This window comes from Schistocerca gregaria, chromosome 1 (genome assembly GCF_023897955.1).
Source record: "Schistocerca gregaria isolate iqSchGreg1 chromosome 1, iqSchGreg1.2, whole genome shotgun sequence".
NCBI classification, from domain to species: domain Eukaryota; kingdom Metazoa; phylum Arthropoda; class Insecta; order Orthoptera; family Acrididae; genus Schistocerca; species Schistocerca gregaria.
The window spans coordinates 518,288,357-518,310,557 of NC_064920.1; the positions used below are offsets into that span (position 1 = coordinate 518,288,357).

General features: G+C 38.9%; 1 protein-coding gene across 2 annotated transcripts in view; it reads right to left on the minus strand.

Moving 5' to 3' along the window:
* Positions 1-22,201, minus strand: part of LOC126354599 (myrosinase 1-like) — a 148,301-nt gene that overhangs the window by 13,998 nt on the left and 112,102 nt on the right. For both annotated transcript variants that reach the window (XM_050004354.1, XM_050004363.1), the window contains exons 9-10: positions 18,130-18,272; positions 1,920-2,060 (exon numbers count right to left, since the gene is read on the minus strand). In XM_050004354.1, the coding sequence (XP_049860311.1) occupies positions 1,920-2,060; positions 18,130-18,272 (284 nt within the window). The remainder of the gene's footprint in view (positions 1-1,919; positions 2,061-18,129; positions 18,273-22,201) is intronic.

Genomic DNA, 22,201 nt, shown 5'->3' on the forward strand with positions numbered 1-22,201 from the left:
TTAATGACAGTGCAAGTTTTGGTTAGTTGGAAAGAATAAATGAAGAACATGTGTCAGTGTATTAGTGTTGGATCATTTTATTTTAAAAAGTTAACCTACAGGCATTGTTAAAAAATTCAGAATTATCCAAAAATGCAATGTCCTAGGACAACAAAAGTGAACAACTCAATTACCTCTGAACTCTTTTAAGATAAGTAATGTTTACCGCTCAAAAACATCAATGATTAGTAAACTCCTCAATTAATTGTTGAGGAAAATGCAGTCTGTAAATAGAAATTGGCACCAAATCCTTATGTTCTATTGGAGGGTAGGGACATTTCATGGTGCACTCACAGACATTTAAGCAACCATGCTTCCCACACTCCACACACAAATGGAGTGGGAAGAAACATTAATATGGGTTCTAATGGTGCTTTCATCTTCCAATGTGACTGAGGGCTCTTCCAATGCATGAATTGTCATGTAGTCCCTGAATCATTTTGGAATGTCCATGTTTCATGACATGTAATTACTTCACTGAGATAATCAGGATAATTTTCAGTATTTTCAAGAATGTCAGCACAACAATCCACTGAATGTTGCTTTTTCTCATTTTTGTGGTTTCTTGGCACCACTTTAGCACAAACCTTTGTCATGCCCAGATCACTGAGCAAAATTTGTTAACAATTTTCTTATTGATATGGGCAAGTTCTCGAATGGTTGGGCAGCCCGAACAATTCTAGTGACCACATTGTCTTTAGATTTCAAAATGGAAGAATGGCCCAATTTTGGATCATGTTCAATGTCTCCCCTACCATCCTTGAACCTCTTAACCCACTTGAAAACTTGTGTATGAGATAGATATTGATCACCATAAAATTGTTTCAAGAACTCATAAGCTTCTGTGGTGGATTTTCAAAGTTTTATGGGGAATTTGTTTGTACATTGTTCCCCTTTAGAGTGTAGAATAATTCCAAAAGAGCTAGGCACATGACCTGATTCTAAGGAGGCTCACAGCCAGACAAGTTTAAAATTTGATGCAAAAGTGTTATACTCCATGTTTTATCTATAGATTATTACAATAACAACATAGAATTTGAGGACTATCTGAAGCAACAGCTTCCAAGGATATCATATGGAGCAAGTAAGTTACTGTGTGACCTTTCATTAAGTGTGATGGAAATTTTCTAGTTTTCATTCGTTTTTGTACTTGTGAATGGTGGATGCCCAAACTATTAAGTTGATCCTCCAATGGTAGATTGAGAATTCATGGTAGATTGAGAATTCACTATTACCACTGTCCAACTATAGTCAGGACTTAAGAAACTGTATATATTTTCCCACTCAGCATCAGTGGTAATTAAAATGCTTTCCTCCTCTCACATTTAAGGTTGGCATTTTATACTCAACAGCATAACAGGAAAAGACTTGCAGTACAGCTTCAAAAAGTGGAAAATTCACATGGTGCACTGCAGGGATCAGTGAAGGGACTACATTGAAGGGGACAATATTTCACTTGTGTAAGTTTTTTCAATAAAGAATTAGAGCAAGAGTTCGGTATCTTAATTGCCACACTTCATAATATTACATTCCTGTCAGAGTCTGAAGTGCCTGCTACATTAAAATTGTATTTATAGAAGCTAGATTTTTACTTTTTTCCTGTTTCTGTGTCATGACTTAAATCAGGTGTTTCCAATACAATTATATGTTGCTTCAGGCTATAAGTACAGTACATGCAACCCAGCACAGTTGTTTGTCATTAGTACATGTAAACAAAAATAACATAAGCTTGCAGTGATGGCTTTTGTGAACAAAAACACTGCTACACATATTATTATTATTATTATTTGATACAAAGTGAAATTTTGTGTTGGTCTGTAATAAATCAAAGCAACTACAAAGAATAATAAATTGCTGAGAGAGTGAAATTTTATACATACAACGAAATAGTTGATCCTTTGTGTGTCATGCAGCCCTTCTTCTCCAGTTGTAGAAAAGCCATTCTCAGTTATCATCACAGGTGGATTGTCATATTCATTCTTGATCCAGTTCAGCAATTTGTTGAGACCCCAGGGCACCATCTTCATATATAAATAAGAATATGTTACTGTTTTCACTCGTAGAAATACTGCAAATGTTAAGGGAAGCTGACAGACATTTTTAATGTTTAATAGAAAACGTTTTCTTTAAAAGGAATGCACACCATATCAGAAAGAATGACACTTGAAACTACAGGTCATACTCACAAATAAGATTCAAAATGGAAAATGAAAGAAATTAAGTGAAGTAAAATTATACTTAATAATAGTTATAATGGCATAAAATAAACATACAAAATACTTGTAGTTACGGATTGTGTTACTATTGTGATTCTGCCATCTGGATTAACATTAGCCAACTTTTCCATCTTCTTCTATGTTATTTTCTGAGTAGTTGACAGGGTGGTGGCAAACTGTATTATAATATTTTGAATAACTCACAAAATCATATGTAATGATGATGTTATATTTTAGAAACTGTTTACGTCTGCAATATTTTTTTCAAAAAGTTGATGTTACACACAATACACAAATCTGTTTACTTCAGGGGTAGAAAGTCAGTTTCCTTTAGAGACTTTTTGAGTTGGTTTATTTTGCACATTCTCGCAGTAATACATCATCTTAGCTTCAGCTCAGAATGTCAAATAGTCACTTCTTTTATTCTCTAGCTGTTATGGGACTACCTTTCTTGCCATGAGATGTTCATTGGCAAGCAATGAAGAAGCACTCGCTTGTTCAGTCCAGCAGGAAATGCTTGTCAGCTTTATGGGAAAGAATTTTGTTTAAAAGAGTAGAACATTTTAAAAATATGTCTAGCTAGAATAGGGCCACTGGCCGTCATGGCAGTGCTTATCTACTGCTCATAGGTCAGCAACATGTCAGTTTGCATAGCCAATGGGATGATCTTTGAAATGTGCAATGTGTTTTCTTCATCTCATAACATACACAATTTCAGAACATATGTCAGATGTACAGGAGACATGTCAAGGTTACAATTTTCTTATTTAAAATTTTGTCACATTTACAATAATACTTTGTGGAGCGTTTACTTACTTGCAATTTGTCAAGCTTACAGTATTTACATTTACTATAACTATCATAAATTTTTATTCCATTTTAGGGGTCCAGCTCAAAGTATCACTTCACCTTCATGTAATCTTCCACAGAGTAGTAGCATTTTTCAATTAGAAAATCATGTAACTTGTTTTTTAAAATATTTATCTTCATATTCATTATGTCACACACTTCTATTGTGTCGTGAATTTTCATGGCTATATACTAAGGAGTCTGAGCATGCAGTTTTAAGTGATGAGAGGTGAGCATAAAGTTCTGTTTATGTCTTGTGTCATATGGGTGTTAAAAATGATATTTGAATAGATCAGCTCTGCGGCGTAGGAAGAAAACCACCTCAAAGATGTATAAAGAGGGGACAGTTAATATTTTTAGGTTTTTAAATAATGGTTGATATGATGCCCTTGGCTGTGCAGAGCACATGTTGCGAATGATTCTTTTTGCAACTTTAAAATTCGTGTAACATTTCCCAAGTTCCCCCAATGAATTATTCCATATTGAATAACCGATTCAAAGTAGCTATAATATGTTATTTTCCTGGTGGCCATATCAGCGGCTCAGGCTAAAATTTCCATTTCAAATGCAAGACTGTTTAATTTATTTACTAGATATTCTATATGAGAATTCCAACTCAAAGTTCTGTCTAAGTTTATTCCCAGGAACCCGACTGAGTCAAGTTCTTCCATTTGTTCATTGTTGTGAATGACATGGATTTCTTCAGTTTTTGAATGTTTGATTTTAAAACCCATCATGTGGGGTTTAGAAATGTTTAGCCTTAAGCCATTTTGACTGAATGATGTTTTCAGCTTACTTCATGACACTCTGTGGTATACTGCCAAAATTTTCATTTTCAACTAGGGCAGAAGTATCATCTGCAAACAAAGTTAAATGAGTATTTATATTGAGAGGCAAGTCAGGAATGAAATAGGTCCAAACGTTGAGCCTTGAGGAACACCTTGTGACACAGTTTTCCACTTGGAGTAGTGATCTGCTACATTTGATGTGATTACTACCCTTTGTTTCCTCTCCAAGAGATATGATTCAAACCATTTCAAAGTAACATCACTTATTCCATACCTGTTGAGTTTGAAAAGCATCAGGGCATGTTTTACAGAGTCAAATGCTTTTGTAAGCTCACCGAATATACAGGTGACCTCTGCTTTCCTATCTAGTGACTCAGTAATTTTTTCGATAAATTCGTTTATCGCATCTACTGTGTTTTTGCCTCGTTGGAAGCCAAATTGGTTATGTGAAATGGTATGTGAAATGGTATCATTCTGTGTATCTGTAAAGCAGCAGTTTTTTCAAATGTTTTTGATATGGCAGGGAGTATAGAGATGGGGCTATAATTTCCCATATCATCTTTTGAACCTTTTTTAAACAATGGTTTTACCTCTGCTTATTTCAAGAGATCAGGGAAGTAACCTTCTTCAGAGGATTTGTTTATTATGAGAGAGAGAGAGAGAGAGAGAGAGGGGATCAGCTGTAAACTTTTTTTTTTAAATTTTGGTGGGTATACCATCCCAGCCAGCAGAGTTTTTGTATTTAAGGAGAGTATGACATTTTCAACAAATTTTGCTGAGACAGTGTTGAATTTTTGAGACATTGACTGGTATTGTCTTTTAACCCAAAACTATTTACTTTCTGCTCATAATTTGCTATGTCTGAATCAGATTTTGCTACATTTATGAAGGACTCATTGAAGCACTCAGATATTTGAGATGGATTTACAACCGAGTTTTCTTTATGTTTGATTTCCAAAATGTCTTGTTTATGATTTTGGACACTTAATTCAGACTTAATTACAGACCATACTGCTCTTCTTTTATTTTTCTGCCCTAGAACGAATTTGTTATTTGCTATTTGTTTTGAAGCTTTCACAACTTTAAAAAAATAGTTTTAAAGTTTCTAACACTTTACAAAACCAGGATCTTTGTTGTACTTCAGTTGATTGTGTAGTTTCCTTTTCCTCTCACATGACATGTTTATTCCTGGTGTGATCCATCTTATCTTGCTTGATGTTTCGTTGCAATATGACCTTGGTGGGAAAGTTTCAATAATTACTTAAAGAAAACTGTTTAAGAATGTACTAAAGTTATCACTCGTTGAAACACCATCCCCAAAACACCACTTTACTTAGTTTTGCATAGAATATTTCAGTATTTGTTTTACTGAAACTTCTTTTGATATATGTTTTTCTTATATTATGTTTATCAGTTTTTGGCAGTGACACAAATAAAGCTGAGTGATCAGAAAGTCCTAAGCCTAGAAAGAATTTATGTACATTACCAAAGTAGTAATTTGTTACAATGTTGTCGATGCACTTGCTGAGTGAATATTTTCTCTGGTGAACTCCGAAAAATTTAGCTCGAAACCAGACTTTTTAATTGAATTAATAAATGTTGTTGATTCTTTATTGTCATTTGCAGTGTTTATATTAAAATCTCTGCTATTACAATTACTTTCATCTTTTTTTCTTTAGTTTATCTAGCAAACACTGGAATTTAGAGAGGAATGGGGTGACTAAAGCCCTTTTCGGAATTCTATAAATTGAAATGATCAAAATATTAAGGTCTTTAAGCTCTGCGCAACAACTTTCGAACATACAATCTTCATTTAAACAATTAAAATCTGTTTTCACTTCATAGCTTATAGAAGAGTCCAGGAGTACGCAGTAACCTATGTGAGATTTTTTCTCCTTTGCAATAGCTGGTTGCAACATCAAAGTTTTGCATTTTATTTAAAATATTTATTGTATTAGAACAAAGCCGGTGTCCATTTAAACAAATAATTTTTATGTTTTTACATTCTGAGAGAAGAATTTGTAACTCATGGAGTTTGTGGCTTAGGCTGCTGGAAGATTTAGAACTTAAGCCAGTTACATTCCAGTCCATGAAATAAGAACTTTTGCTTGTTTTAATGGTATTAAGTGTACATTTTCTTAAACACTCTTTAGCAGATTTCTTTTCAGCTAACAGACATTTTTATTTTACATTCCCTCCAGTGAATATTAGTTTCCCTTAGTTTTCATGGTCTTACAAACATCCATAAACATTTTGCTGAAGGTTATCGATCCTAGTCTGTTTAGATGCAGTCCATCCCTGGCTAGACATTCCTTGCCCAAAAACGTATTTGAGTTTATAAATATTGCACCTACTCTGTCACAACACTCATTAATTCTATTAGATTGATATAGCTGTAACTCATCGACCTCTTGTTTATGATTCTGCTGATCACTATCCTAGAAGCAGGGTAAATTTTTCTGGCTGATCGGATTATATTTTTTGATTCATTAATAATTTTCTCTTTGCTGTATCCTCAGAGGCAGTTTGTTCCAACATGGATGGAAACGGCTTTGTAATGGTTGTTCTCTTCTTTTTCAATGTTTTGTCTTGAATTTGTAATATTTGAAATAGTTACTGAGCTGATGGGACCCCACATCCACAGATTTTCATTGTTTCTGCTAATGTAGTCCGCACAGACACAATCTTTTTGGCATTAAGTTCGCTGTTTTCATGTAGTAAAGCTAACTAGTCATCCTTGAGGGATTCAGTTTCTTTCTGCAGCACTTGAATAACAGTTTCTTTTGCAGTTACTTCACTTTTGAGTTCAGCCTTTTCTTCACTTAAACAGGTCCATAAACAATCCTGGCAGCACCACAAGAAATCATCATTTATGAATTTTAGGTTCAATTTTGCACACTTTTCATGTAGCCAGAAGCTACACTTTACCAATTAGAGGTGAGAAGTGAGACAAAATTGATACCATTGACTTGTTTGCTCTTTTTATGGTGTATTAATTGGGTTTTGAGAGAAATATTTTGAGAGTACGGCAGTGAGTGCTATAAAATGGAATGATTTAAGTGATTTAGTACTGCACGGTGATGTCATCATTTGGTGCATGTCCCATGGCTTAATTGCAGGGATAATAAAATGTACTAAATGTGGTGATGAAATGACTACTCAAACAATCAATGTTGTTTAGTAAAATTATGGGAGTAGGTAGGTGGACCAGATTTTATTAATAATAGAGTCGCTCCTATAATTGAATTAAAAAGCATTGATCCACTTAGTGTGCTCACACAGACTGATTGTGTAGTGATACAGAGCAGGGAAATATGTCAATATTTTTAAAAATATATCATGGGTTGTACTGCTGTCCTTGTTTTGCTGATATTAGCACGGTTTACATAACTGTGACTAAGAAAAGAAGCAATTAAATTTATAATCCTCATTGACAGCAATGTTTCACTCTTTCTCTGAATATATTACTTAGAAACACATCTGCCTGCTACTGTCTCAATGGCTGTGTTACACAAGCAGCTGCTGCAGCATCTTTTGTTCCCATCATTATACAGGTATTTCAAGTTCTAAAAACCTTTACTTCTAAATTCTAAATTCTAATTCTAAAAACCTTTACTACACTTATGTTACAATATGTACTCTTATGTTACAATGTGTGCAACCATATAGAATGAAGAACAGAATGTATTAAAATAATGCCACTAATTAGAATATGTTCCTGGCTGCTTGGAAATTGGAAATTTGTGGTAAGGTCTTATGGGACCAAACTACTGAGGTCATCGGTCCCTAAGCTTACGCACTACTTAATCTAGCTTAAAATAACTTACGCTGCCTGAGAGAGGACTCGAACCTCTGACGGGGGGAGCCACCCAGACTGTGACTAGATGCCTCAGACTGTGCGGCTCTGGTTGCTTCTCAAATGGGATATCACTAAGGTGAGCCCAGAAATGCCCTTTGGACACTTATGTTTTCTTATTAATTGTTGTTGTTGTTGTGGCCTTCAGTTCTGAGACTGGTTTGCTGCAGCTCTCCATGCTACTCTATCTTGTGCAAGCTGCTTCATCTCCCAATACCTACTGCAACCTACATCCTTCTGAATCTGCTTAGTGTAGTCATCTCTTGGTCTCCCTCTACGATTTTTACCCTCCACGCTGCCCTCCAATACTAAATTGGTGATCCCTTGATGCCTCGGAACATGTCCTACCCCTTCTTCTGGTCAAGTTGTCCACAAACTTCTCGCGAATCCTATTCAATATTTCCTCATTAGTTATGTGACCTACCCATCTAATCTTCAGCAATCTTCTGTAGCACCACATTTCGAGAGCTTCTATTCTCTTCTTGTCCAAACTATTTATCGTCCATGTTTCACTTCCATACATGGCTACACTCCATACAAATACTTTCAGAAATGTCTTCCTGACACTTAAATCTATACTCGATGTTTACAAATTTCTCTTCTTCAGAAACGTTTTCATTGCCATTGCCAGTCTACATTTTATATCGTCTCTACTTCGACCATCATCAGTTATTTTGCTCCCAAAATAGCAAAACTCCTTTACTACTTCAAGTGTTTCATTTCCTAATCTAATTCCCTCAGCATCACCCGACTTAATTCGACTACATTCCATTATCCTCATTTTGCTTTTGTTGATGTTCATCTTATATCCTCCTTTCAAGACACTATTCATTCTGTTCAACTGCTCTTCCAAGTCCTTTGCTGTCTCTGACAGAATTAAGATGTCATCTGCGAACCTCAACATTTTTATTTCTTCGCCATGGATTTTAATACCTACTCCGAATGTTTCTTTTGTTTCCTTCACTGCTTGCTCAATATACAGATTGAATAACATCGGGGAGAGACTACAACCCTGTCTCACTCCCTTCCCGACCACTGCTTCCCTTTCTTGTTTCTAGACTCTTATAACTGCCTTTCGCACCCTGTATTTTACTCCTGCCATCTTCAGAATTTGGCAGAGAGTATTCCAGTCAACATTGTCAAAAGCTTTCTCTAAGTCTACAAATGCTAGAAACGTAGGTTTGCCCTTCCTTATTCTAGCTTCTAAGGTAAGTCGTAGGGACAGTATTGCCTCACGTATTCCAACATTTCTACGGAATCCAAACTGATCTTCCCCGAGGTCGGCTTCTATTAGTTTTTCCATTCGTCTGTAAAGAATTCGCGTTAGTATTTTGCAGCTGTGACTTATTAAACTGATAGTTCGGTAATTTTCACATCTGTCACCACCTGCTTTCTTTAGGATTGGAATTATTATATTCTTCTTGAAGTCTGAGGGTATTTCTCCTGTCTCATACATCTTGCTCACCAGATGGTAGAGTTTTGTCAAGAGTGGCTCTCCCAAGGCCGTCAGTAGTTCCAATGGAATGTTGTCTACTCCGGGGGCCTTGTTTCGACTCAGGTCTTTCAGTGCTCTGTCAAACTCTTCACGCAGTATCGTATCTCCCATTTCATCTTCATCTACATCCTCTTCCATTTCCATAATATTGTCCTCCAGTACATCGCCCTTGTATAGACCCTCTATATACTCCTTCCACCTTTCTGCTTTCCCTTCTTTGCTTCGAATTAGGTTTCCATCTGAGCTCTTGATGTTCATACAAGTGGTTCTCTTATCTCCAAAGGTCTCTTTAATTTTCCTGTAGGCTGTATCTATCTTACCCCTAGTGAGATTAGCCTCTACATCCTTACATTTGTCCTCTAGCCATCCCTGCTTAGCCATTTTGCACTTCCTGTCGATCTCATTTTTGAGACGTCTGTATTCCTTTTTACCCGCTTCATTTACTGCATTTTTATATTTTCTCCTTTCATCAATTAAATTCAATATTTCTTCTGTTACCCAAGGATTTCTAATAGCCCTCGTCTTTTCACCTACTGGATCCTCTGCTGCCTTCACTACTTCATCCCTCAAACCTACCCATTCTTCTTCCACCGTATTTCTTTCCCCCATTCCTGTCAATTGCTCCCTTATGCTCTCCCTGTAACTCTGTACAACCTCTGGTTCTTTTAGTTGATCCAGGTCCCATCTCCTTATATTTCCACCTTTTTTCAGTTTCTTTAGTTTTAATCTACAGGTCATAACCAATAGATTGTGGTCAGAGTCCACATCTGCCCCTGGAAATGTCTTACAATTAAAAACCTGGTTCCTAAATCTCTGTCTTACCATTACATAATCTATCTGAAACCTGTCAGTATCTCCAGGCTTCTTCCATGTATACAGCTTTCTTTTATGATTCTTGAAACAAGTGTTAGCTATGATTAAGTTATGTTCTGTGCAAAATTCTACCAGGCGGCTTCCTCTTTCATTCTTTGCCCCAGTCCATATTCACCTACTACGTTTCCTTCTCTCCTTTTTCCTACACTCGAATTCCAGTCACCCATGACTATTAAATTTTCGTCACCCTTTTCTATCTGAATAATTTCTTTTATTAGATCATACATTTCTTCAATTTCTTCGTCGTCTGCAGAGCTAGTTGGCATATAAACTTGTACTACTGTAGTAGGTGTCGGCTTCGTATCTATCTTGGCCACAATAATGCGTTCATTATGCTGTTTGTAGTAGCTTACCCGCATTCATATTTTCCTATTCATTATTAAACCTACTCCTGCATTACCCCTATTTGATTTTGTGTTTATAACCCTGTACTCACCTGACCAAAAGTCTTGTTCCTCCAGCCACCAAACTTCACTAATTCCCACTACATCTAACTTCAACCTATCCATTTCCCATTTTAAATTTTCTAACCTACCTGCCCGATTAAGGGATCTGACATTCCATGCTCCGATTCGTAGAACGCCAGTTTTCTTTCTCCTGATAACGACATCTTCTTGTGTAGTCCCCGCCCGGAGATGCGAATGGGGGACTATTTTACCTCCGGAATATTTTACCCAAGAGGACGCCATCATCATTTAATCATACAGTAAAGCTGCATGCCCTCGGGAAAAATTACGGCCGTAGTTTCCCCTTGCTTTCAGCCGTTCGCAGTACAAGCACAGCAAGGCCGTTTTGGTTATTGTTACAAGGCCAGATCAGTCAATCATCCAGACTGTTGCCCCTGCAACTACTGAAAAGGTTGCTGCCCCTCTTCAGGAACCACACGTTTGTCTGGCCTCTCAAGAGATACCCCTCCGTTGTGGCTGCACCTACTGTACGGCTATCTGTATCGCTGAGGCACGCAAGCCTCCCCACCAACGGCAAGGTCCATGGTTCATGGGGGGAGATTCTTATTTATTAATATGCTAATGCATTTCTCCTTTAAAGAGCAAAAAATGTTAACTTTCTCTAAATTTGACAGCAATCACCCCTTATCTATAAGATGAAATAACCTGGAGCGCTCTGTGATGTTATCCAGTGGATGCTTGTCATCACCAGTGAGCCATTCTCTTTTTATTAAACTGTTAAAACCTTACTTTAAAATATCTTCCAGTTTGCCCTGTGTACTTATTTCACTATCACCACATTTTATTTCATAAACTTCCTGTTTCCCCAACCACAGCTGGAGTGCTAGAGACACCAAATGGCAAACTTTACGTCGAAACACGGCAAAATGAGTGTTATGAATAAACTCACATAACACTGGTGTAATATTCCACAGTATTTATTATTTATTTCTCAAACAGATTTTCGATTATTACACCACCATCAGGTACAAAAACGGTCATAACAGCCGAAAACTAGATTGTGAAATAAATAATAAATATTGTAGAATATTGCAGCAGTGTCGTGCGTGTTTTCATTCATAATGTATAAAATGTTCTGCGATGCACCGATGGAACAATTAATGAAAAAGCAGTATTAATCACCAAAACATTTTGTGACTATCCACCCTAGGGATATTAAAGTAATGCCTTCTTTAGGTAGGAATTAGCAAAAATTTTACTTCCAGCTAACTTAGCCATAATATCCTCCAGTTTGGAAAACGGATACATCTCCACATTCATTTGTATGTTAATTTTGGCTTTTAAGTCGCCACAGATTCAAAGAGATCCATCTGTTTTCTTAACGAGCACTACCAGTGTAACCTATTGGCTATTCGTGATTGGTTCAGTGGCTCCTTCTTCTTGTAATTGTTCCAATTTCAAATTAAATTTATCTCTCAAAGTAAAAAGTAAGTTATGGCCATTGCAAAACTTAAGTATCGCTGTAGACTTCAGCTTCATATGTTGTTGTTGTGGTCTTCAGTCCTGAGACTGGTTTGATGCAGCTCTCCATGCTACTGTATCCTGCGCAAGCTTCTTCATCTCCCAGTACCTACTGCAACCTACATCCTTCTGAATCTGCTTCCCTCTACGCTTTTTATCCTCACCGCTGCCCTCCAATACTAAATTGGTGATCCCTTGATGCCTCAGAACATATCCTACCAACCGATCCCTCCTTCTAGTCAAGTTGTACCACAAACTTCTCTTCTCCCCAATCCTATTCAGCACCTCCTTATTAGTTATGTGATCTACCCATCTAATCTTCAGCATTCTTCTGTAGCACCACATTTCGAAAGCTTCTATTCTCTTCTTGTCTAAACTATTTATCGTCCATGTTTCACTTCCATACATGGCTACACTCAATACAAATACTTTCAGAAACGACTTCCTGACACTTAAATCTATACTCGATGTTAACAAATTTCTCTTCTTCAGAAACGCTTTCCTTGCCATTGCCAGTCTACATTTTATATCCTCTCTACTTCGACCATCATCAGTTATTTTGCTCCCCAAATAGCAAAACTCCTTTACTACTTTAAGTGTCTCATTTCCTAATCTAATACCCTCAACATCACCCGACTTAATTCGACTACATTCCATTATCCTGGTTTTGCTTTTGTTGATGTTCATCTTATATCCTCCCTTCAAGACACTATCCATTCCGTTCAACTGCTCTTCCAAGTCCTTTGCTGTCTGACAGAATTACAGTGTCATCGGTGAACCTCAAAGTTTTTATTTCTTCTCCATGGATTTTAATACCTACTCCAAATTTTTCTTTCGTTTCCTTCACTGCTTGCTCAATATACGGATTGAATAACATCGGGGAGACGCTACAACCCTGTCTCACTCCCTTCCCAACAACTGCTTCCCTTTCATGCCCCTCGACTTTTATAACTGCCATCTGGTTTCTCTACAAATTGTAAATAGCCTTTAGTTCCCTGTATTTTACCCCTGTCACCTTCAGAATTTGAAAGAGAGTATTCCAGTCAACATTGTCAAAAGCTTTCTCTAAGTCTACAAATGCTAGAAACGTAGGTTTGCGTTTCCTTAATCTAGCTTCTAAGATAAGGCGTAGGGTCAGTATTGCCTCACGTGTTCCAACATTTCTACGGAATCCAAACTGATCTTTCCCGAGGTCGACTTCTATTAGTTTTCCCATTCGTCTGTTTAGAATTCGCGTTAGTATTTTGCCGCCGTGACTTATTAAACTGATAGTTCGGTAATTTTCACATCTGTCAACACCTGCTTTCTTTGGGATTGTAACCATTATACTCCTCCTGAAGTCTTAGGGTACTTCGCCCGTCTCATAAATCTCGCTCACCAGATGGTAGAGTTTTGTCAGGACTGGCTCTCCCAAGGCCGTCAGTAGCTCTAATGGAATGTTGCCTACTCCCGGGGCCTTGTTTCGACTCCGGGCTTTCAGTGCTCTGTCAAACTCTTCACGCAGTATCATATCTCCCATTTCATCTTCATCTACATCCTCTTCCATTTCCATAATATTGTCCTCAAGTACATCGCCCTTGTATGTTTTCATAATAAGCGCGAAAGGAAAAACTACGATGTGCACCGGTCCAGACCTGAAATGGGATCAACGACTGAACAAGGGCAGACCACGTGCAATTGCCTATCTCCACCACAGCCCCAGCGGTGATCGAAAGAAACTGCTTAGTTGATTCTGCCGCATCCTGTAATAAGGGAGTCTTCACTGCCCTCGAGAGCGTTGCTTATGCCGCACTTCATGAAAGGCTTAACAATAATGTCTTCTCTCAATCTAGACCACAACTGTTTTATCCACTGACACACTTTTTTTGATTGTAGGTCGTTTTAAAGCTCCCTTAGGCGCGAATTCATGTCGGGTTTCATACACCATCAATCTGTTCCATTCCTCTCTTATTTACACTTTAAATGGTTTATTTATGAAGACATCAAGATGTTGCAATTGTAAGGTAAGTCCTCACGGAGTAAAAGCAAGCTCTGTTAACTCCCTGTCTCAATTTCTCTTTCACAGAGTTTTTCAAATGACTACCGAACTGATCTAGCACAAGAAGAGAATTCCTCTTCAACAAAGCACTTTTCGTTCTCTCTCACACTGTGCTAATCCATACTAGCCTCGTCCATCCAACCCGTGCCATGTACGTGAAAAACACCTGGCGGAATTTCGGAAGGTTTTGGCACTGTTTTACACTTGAAAACGATAATTGTATTAAGTTTCATGAAAGGACAACAGCGTAGCGCATTTCTTCATGTCCTCTTGTCTTTATAATTACAGACTGAACACCTTTTACCTCAAAAGTTCTTTTACTCGGCACAGCAAAGGTCAGAGGTGTTTCGTCCGTATTAGCTGTTTGGCTTAGTTCCAAACTGGTTTTCCTTCTATGTTGAATAATAAACCAATAAAAAGATAATATTTTCTCTTCATACTCTTGCAGCATTTTCCCAGGTATTTTAGTTCTGGTTCACATGCTAAGTCCATGACGCCTCATAAACTTGTAGCACCAACCAACTGCATCCTGAACGTCGGTTAAGTTCCACTGTAGCGCTAGCTTAAGAGCGTGTATTTGAATAATTTTTGTATTAATTCCATTGCCAGATACGGTGAACGTGCGGGCCATGTTATGTTGCTTCGACGACCAATCCTCCTGTCATGAAATATACCATTCAATACCGCTTCAACCGCACGCGAGCTATGTGCCGGACATCCATCATGTTGGAAGTACATCGCCATTGTCATGCAGTGAAACATCTTGTAGTAACATCGGTGGAACATTACGTATGAAATCAGCATACATTGCACCATTTAGATTGCCATCGATGAAATGGGGGCCAATTATCCTTCCTCCCATAATGCCGCACCATACATTAACCCGCTAAGATCGCTGATGTTCCACTTGTCGCAGCCATCGTGGATTTTCCATTGCCCAATGGTGCATATTATGTCGGTTTACGTTACTGTTGTTGCTGAATGGCGCTTCGTGACTAAATAGAATGCGTGCAAAAAATCTGTCATCGTCCCGTAATTTCTCTCGTGCCCAGTGGCAGAACTGTACACGACGTTGAAAGTCGTCGCCATGCAATTCCTGGTGCATAGAAATACGGTACGGGTGCAATCGATGTTGATGTTGCTTTCCTAACACCGATGTTTTTGTGATTTCCGATTCTCGAGCAATTCGTGTGCTACTGATGTGCTGATTAGCCGCGACAGCAGCTAAAACACCTACTTGGGCATCATCATTTGTTACAGGTCGTGGTTGACGTTTCACATGTGGGTGAACCGTTCCTGTTTCCTTAAATAACGTAACTATCCGGCGAACGGTCCGGACACTTGGATGATGTCGTCCAGGATAACGAGCAGCATACATAGTACACTCCCGTTGGGCATTTTGATCACAACAAGCATACATAAACACGATATAGACCTTTTCCGCAATTGGTAAACGGTCCATTTTAAAACGAGTAATGTATCACGAAGCAAATATCGTCCGCTCTGGCAGAATGTTACGTGATACCACGTACTTATACGTTTGTGACTATTACAGCGCCATCTATCACAAAGCGCAAAAAGTGGTCCAACCAAAACATTCATATTTCCTTACGTAGTACACGAATATGTAAAAAAAATGGGGGTTCCTATTTAAAAAAAAAAACGCAGTTGATATCCGTTTACCTATGGTAGCGACATCTAGTGGGCCAACCATAGCGCCATCTGGTTTTCCCCTTCAAGCTAGACAAGTTTCGTTCTTAGTAGTTTTTTGGTTTGATGCTTATTTCGTGAGATATTTGGCCCAGTCACTATCAATAGACCACCCTGTATAGTAGTGACCTTTAGTAGTAATGTTTGAGCGCAAGTCGTTCTGCAAGGGCCTTCCGTGTTTGTCGGATGTGTTCTTAACTTTACAGTGGAGAATACTGATGCAAATCAACATGGTAACGGTTCTGTGACTGCTGCTATCGTGCGGTATCTAGAAGATACAGTGAAGGCTGTTTCAGCACTGGTGGCTTTCAATAGCTGAGATATTATTGCTTATCGCGCTTTTCAAGTATGCGAGGTGTACGAGTGGGGCATGGGTCGGTCGCATTACACTTCTAATAGCCATCTGTACCAGGAATCACCATAAAATTAATGAGTGTGAGTCCGTCGCAGTATGGTTTAAAGGGCAAAGAAATTGTACAGAAATAGAATTGACTGGCGATCTAACATTTTATTATAGAAATCGAAATAAAGTACCTATCCTTTCCTTATCTCTCGTGATTTTTTTTTTTTAAAATAACAAATACATTGATCTTGCTAAAAGCCAAGAAGCAATTCTTCTCAGGGGCACCATGGGATGCTCTCTGTGTGAGGCATCTCTGTGAGTCTTCCTGCCACTTGTGACTTGAGTGTTGGCTGCACTGCAGCCGTGCCCTTGCCTAGTACTTATAATATAGCATAAGTAGTGAAATTATCAAATGGCTCTGAGCACCATGGGTCTTAACATCTGAGGTCATCAGTTCCCTAGAACTTAGAACTACGGTACTTAAACCTAACTAACCTAAGGACATCACACACATCCATGCCCGAGGCAGGATTCGAACCTGTGGTCGCGCGGTTCCAGACTGAAGCGCCTAGAACCGCTTGGCCACACCGGCCGGCAGTGAAATTATCAGCGTGTTGTTAACGAGACTTATGCAAGTGTCACTAAGAGCTCAACAGTAATCTATGAGTGTCTACTTCCTCGATGACACCCTGCATATCAGAGCCCCTCGAATAGATTTAGAATATGGGACGAGCAAAGTAATTTGCTTAGGACTTGGTGACCAACCCGATCATTATTGGGCTTGTGTATTTTACGTTGATACTCTTCATAAGAGTCAGAGATATATTTACTCTACTTGTAACAAGTGTGGTAGCTTTGATTCGCTTCTATCACTCTGTAATGGTATAACCATCGTGATAAACCGAGACAATAACTTTAGCATGCAAATAGCACATTCTGACGGCAGCCACAGCACAAAACTTAATTGGATTTTCTGCTAGGTTTCGAGAAATGATTTTGTTCTGGAAATTGTTGAAAGGATGTCACGTTGAAGTCTCCACTAAATTTCAAGATTATGCAAATCTTTGCAAATCTTGGAGATTTTGTTCTATTTTAAGGCTGGGGTGCTTTTTTTCAGCTACAGCAAAAGTGTTGTAAAATATTTTATCTTGGGAGTGCTATTTTGCCTCTTATTAATTTAGTTGGTATAAAACGCTTAATTCACGTCATCACTATTTCTTTGTATTTGAGTCACGCAGTTTTTACGAAAGGAAAGGAATCGTTTCTTAGAAAAACGTCATGCAAATTATTATCGGTTTAAATACGTTTGCAGTTACTAATTCCGGTATCCTTTATGATGGTCTCTATTTTCTCCCTGTTGTTTGTAGCTAATAATAAGAGGTATGATATGTCACAATATGGTTCAAATGGCAATGAGCGCTATGGGGCTTAACTTCTGAGGTCATCAGTCACCTAGAACTTAGAACTACTTAAACCTAACTAACCTAAGGACATCACACACATCCATGCCCGAGGCAGGATTCGAACCTGCTACCGTAGCGGTCGCGCGGTTCCAAACTGTAGCGCCTAGAACCGCTCGGCCTCCCAGGCCGGCTATGATATTTCATACAATCTTTTAAGTACATGTGTGCACCTGAACTAACTGCTCATACAGAACAGAGAATTTTACGCGATTCCGGACAAGGTTTTATGCCCACCACTCACAGAAGACCTAAATATGAACTTATGCCAACATATCGAGCGTAAGTGAAATCGCAACTAAGTATAGTTGTGCGAAAAGAGTATCTATTCAAAATCAGATTCAGAAATTACTTACATGTTTCATTAACTTCATCATCTGAGTCAGGATGTCGGTAGAAGCAGCCATTTATTAATTTATTTTCGATATCGAATATGACTTCTACACATGTTCGGCAATATAGTGTACAGCAGTAATTACATTTTCAGTCAACTTTTCAATGATTATCACTTACAGAACTAACGAAAGTACGTACCCTCAGCCATGAAGAAGTAGCAGCAGGCCATTTGGGATTCTGTGACAAATGAACACCGGAATCATGCAGCCACCAATCAGAATTTTCTGACAGCTCAGCGTAATATGTAGTGTAGTGGTTCAAGCCAAAGAAGTCTGCCGTATCTGTGACATAAAAAGCAAAAAGTAAAATCAGTGAGTTCTGTGGAAACGTTTTTCTAAATAATTTAAGCCGAATATCGGCTTGGTTCTTTAAAAACGGCAAACTGTTCATTTTTGTGCAATCTGATCATGTGTTCCGTATCTAATGACCCTGTCAGTGATGCCATTTCTTGTCTACTTTCCTTCGTTATGCAAAAATGGGTATCTAGTGACAAGGCGTCTAAGATTTAATGTGATGAAATACAATGTTCAGAAGCTAAACAGTTAAGAAAAGTAATGCACACTTCAACAAATTGTATTGGAAACGTAAAGTGCTCTGGCTGAAGGGAATTAGAAACGATGGATAAAAATCTGATATTACTGTAATAATACTAGAAGGAAATGGTTATCTTCATTGAAGTTGTTTATGACTAAAACAGGAGAGCATTTGCAGATGGCAAAATGTTTCATCACTTCTTTATTAGTACGCACTGGCCGAAAGAAAAGTTCGAAAGTTTACTTTTTGGAAACTTCTGTTATGTGGCTGAATCTTTTATTTAGATACTTGTAGTATATATATTGTCTTCTCAAAAGTTTCCGGGCACCTATCATGGACATTAGTATAGGATCCACCCACCCTTCCCCTTCATGATAGGTTGAACTCTGTTGGCTACTTTGAATGAGATATCTGAATTTATGCGTTGGAATGGAATTCCACTCCTCATTCCTCACCAGAGGTAACAGGCAGACAACACTGTGTGAGAAAAGCGCAGAATCAATGTGTGACCTACAACGAACGTATCCGTTAGAATAGTGCGGCGAAATTTGGCGTTAATGGGCTATGGAAGCAGACGACCGATGCGAGTGCCTTTGCTAACAGCACGGCATCGCCTGCAGAGCCTCTCCTGGGCTCGTGGCCATATCAGTCGGATCCTAGACGACTGTAAAACCGTGGCGTGGTCAGATGAGTCCCGATTTCAATCGGTAAGAGCGAATGGTAGGGTTTGAGTGTAGCGCAGACCACACGAAGCCATGGACCCAAGTTGTCAACAAGGCACTGTGCAAGCTGGTGGTGGCCTCATAATGGTGTGACCTGTGTTTGCAGGGAATGGATTGGGTCCTCTGGTCCAACTGAATCGATCATTGACTGGAAATGGCTATGCTCGGCTACTTGGAGACCATCTGCAACTTTTCATGGTCATCACGTTCCCAAACCATAAAAAAATTGTAATGGATAACAATGCATCATGTCAACGGGCCAGAATTGTTCGAGCGAATGGTTTGACCTCCCAGATCGTCCGACATGAATCCCATCGAACATTTACGGGACCTAACCTTGAGGTCAGCTCGTGCACAAAATCCTGCACCGGCAACACTTTCGCAGGTATGGACGGCTTATGGAGGCACCGTAGCTCACTATTTCTGCAGGGGACTGCCAGCGATGTGTTGAGTCCATGCCATGTCGAGTTGTTGCACTACACTTGACAAACGGTCTAATACGGTATTAGTAGGTATTCCATCACTTGTGTATTCTCAGTGTAGATCTTGTGCTTTTATTGTTTTGATCATGAGAAATAAGTTTTAAAAACCTGAAATTCAGAACAGTATTTTGTAAAAAATGATTTCTGATTGTAAATTGTATCATAAGTTTTGTGATTTTCATGGCTGGAAGGGGGGGGGGGGGGGGGGAGAGAGGAGATTGTACAGTTGAAGAGGGTCGCTCTGGCAACTAAAATTGTAGAAACCAAGCACATATTTTTGTCGTATGGTTACTTCTGATTACAACATTAATTAAAATAACCATACATTAACGTCTTTCACTCTGAACAAAAAACCTGCTAGTCAAAGTGTTAAAAGAAAAGCCCAGCATTTACCTTAAGCAGTGGAAAACAACGGTAAACCTAAATCTGGATAGATCGATAGAGATCTGTACCGCTGTTCTTCCGAATATGAGCCTTGTGGGTCAAACAAAGCTAACGACGACGCAGAGAGCAAAGTCCAGAACAAATTCGACAGAAGACGTGCACGCTGAGGTTATTTACTCGAGAATGTGTAGTAAAGATTATCAGCTTTGCCAAATTTTACGCATCAACTGCAAATCTGACGCCTAGCAAAGTAAAAATTATGGGGTGTTAAACGTGTGTTTTTATCAATTATTTAATGCCATTTTCGCTTAAATTCATATTTACTAATTCACATTTGTTTTTGTAAGTCATAAAAGACGAGAATTCTTCTTTTTTATTTTCCCTGGAGGGTAGAGCATTCCACAGTTTTTAATGAATCTGGGGCATCATTAGTTATTCTTCTGATAATTCGGCTGAGAACCTCACAACTGCTATTAACGGAAGTACAGAAGTGGAAACGCAAATACTGTCCATTTCTTTGTTTTCAAGACAAGATGTTTATGCAGAAATGGGCCATGCATTGCTCCAAACAAAACAGTGGAACATTCGGAAAATTGTCAGCTCCATAGCCCAAATATTTCTTCTGTGTCTTACAGAAAGTAGTCACAAAATGTAATTGTTGAGGATATCAGTTCAAATTTAATATTTCTTCTGCAACTAAATTCTGTTTTTACCTACATAGTACTTGGATTTCCTGTTCGTGATCTTCTCTCTTTCCTTTCTCATTTCTCCTCAGATTTTGGCCTCTTTTGCAGCGGTTTTGGTTTGGTAAGTTTTCTCACCAATAATGCCATGTTACAGCCAAGAGGTATTCCTAATAACGCTAAGACTGGAAAGCCTCTGCTTTCTACCCCACCATTAAAACGAATTACAACCTCTAACATACGTATAACAAAACCGATGAAAGAAGATCCTTGATAGCCTACTGCACTGTTGCTATATTTCAGCTGCAAAGCAAGAAAGACTACAGGCGAAAACCGAAGTCTCTTATAGAGCTGAGACAACACTGTAGCATTGTCGTAGAGACATATACAAAAGCAGTTACATGATTGGTTGGACTAGAGACGTAGAGCTATGTCTAGCCCACACTGCATCTGTCAGGGCTTTTCTCTTATCGGCTCAGATTGTACTGTAATGGTGTTGAAACCAACGAACCATGTTTTGGCCAGGCTTTTATAGGCTGGAGCAAATAAAAATGGTATAAAGAACAGAGTTCCACAGTACAAAGTAACACAGCTCAGGAAGGGAAATCAGTATTAACCTGACTGTAGTAGACGTTCAAAGTGACCACCATTCATCTCTTGGCACTTTTGGGCCCTGGCTAGCAAGTTGTTGAAGGTGGATCGAAGGTGGATTGCTGGAATTGCTGCAGTTTCATCCGAAATGTTCTGCTGCAGTTCTTGAAGTCTATGAGGGTTGTTGCGATACGCCTTAGATTTGAGGGCTCCCCACACAAAGCAATCACACTAACAGATCAGGTAATTTGAGTTTCCAGCCAGAGCCGCGACCAGGCTGATCTCTGCTAACAACTCTGTCATGTGTGAAGGTTGTGGAAATGTGCTCCAAGGTTCGGCCGGCTGAATGGGCACTTGCTCAATTCTGTTGGAACTAACTACAGGTGTTTTCCTCCTCCGCTAATGCTGCCACGGATGGTTTCAAAATGTTCGCAATGTAATTCGCTGATGTGAACAATTTATGAAAGAAGATGGGACCAATAACGCGGCGTGCAAACATTGCACACCAAACCCCAACCTTCCGGCCCAGTACTGGCGATTCGTGGAAGTTAAGCGGATTCTCCACTGCCCAGAACCTGTGGTTCTGCGAGTTGACATAACCATCCAGGTGAAACCCTGCTTCATTAGACATTAAGAACAGATCCATGTCTAAGCCGTCCCTTGTTGTCTTAGTGAACAGCCACTCACAAAACTGGAGGCGGTGAGGAGCGTATACTGGTTTTACTGCATGAACAACAGGCGCTCGGTAGGGATGCATTTACAGATCCAGGAGTATTCGTCCGAAGAATCGACATGATATGCCGGTTTCTTGCGA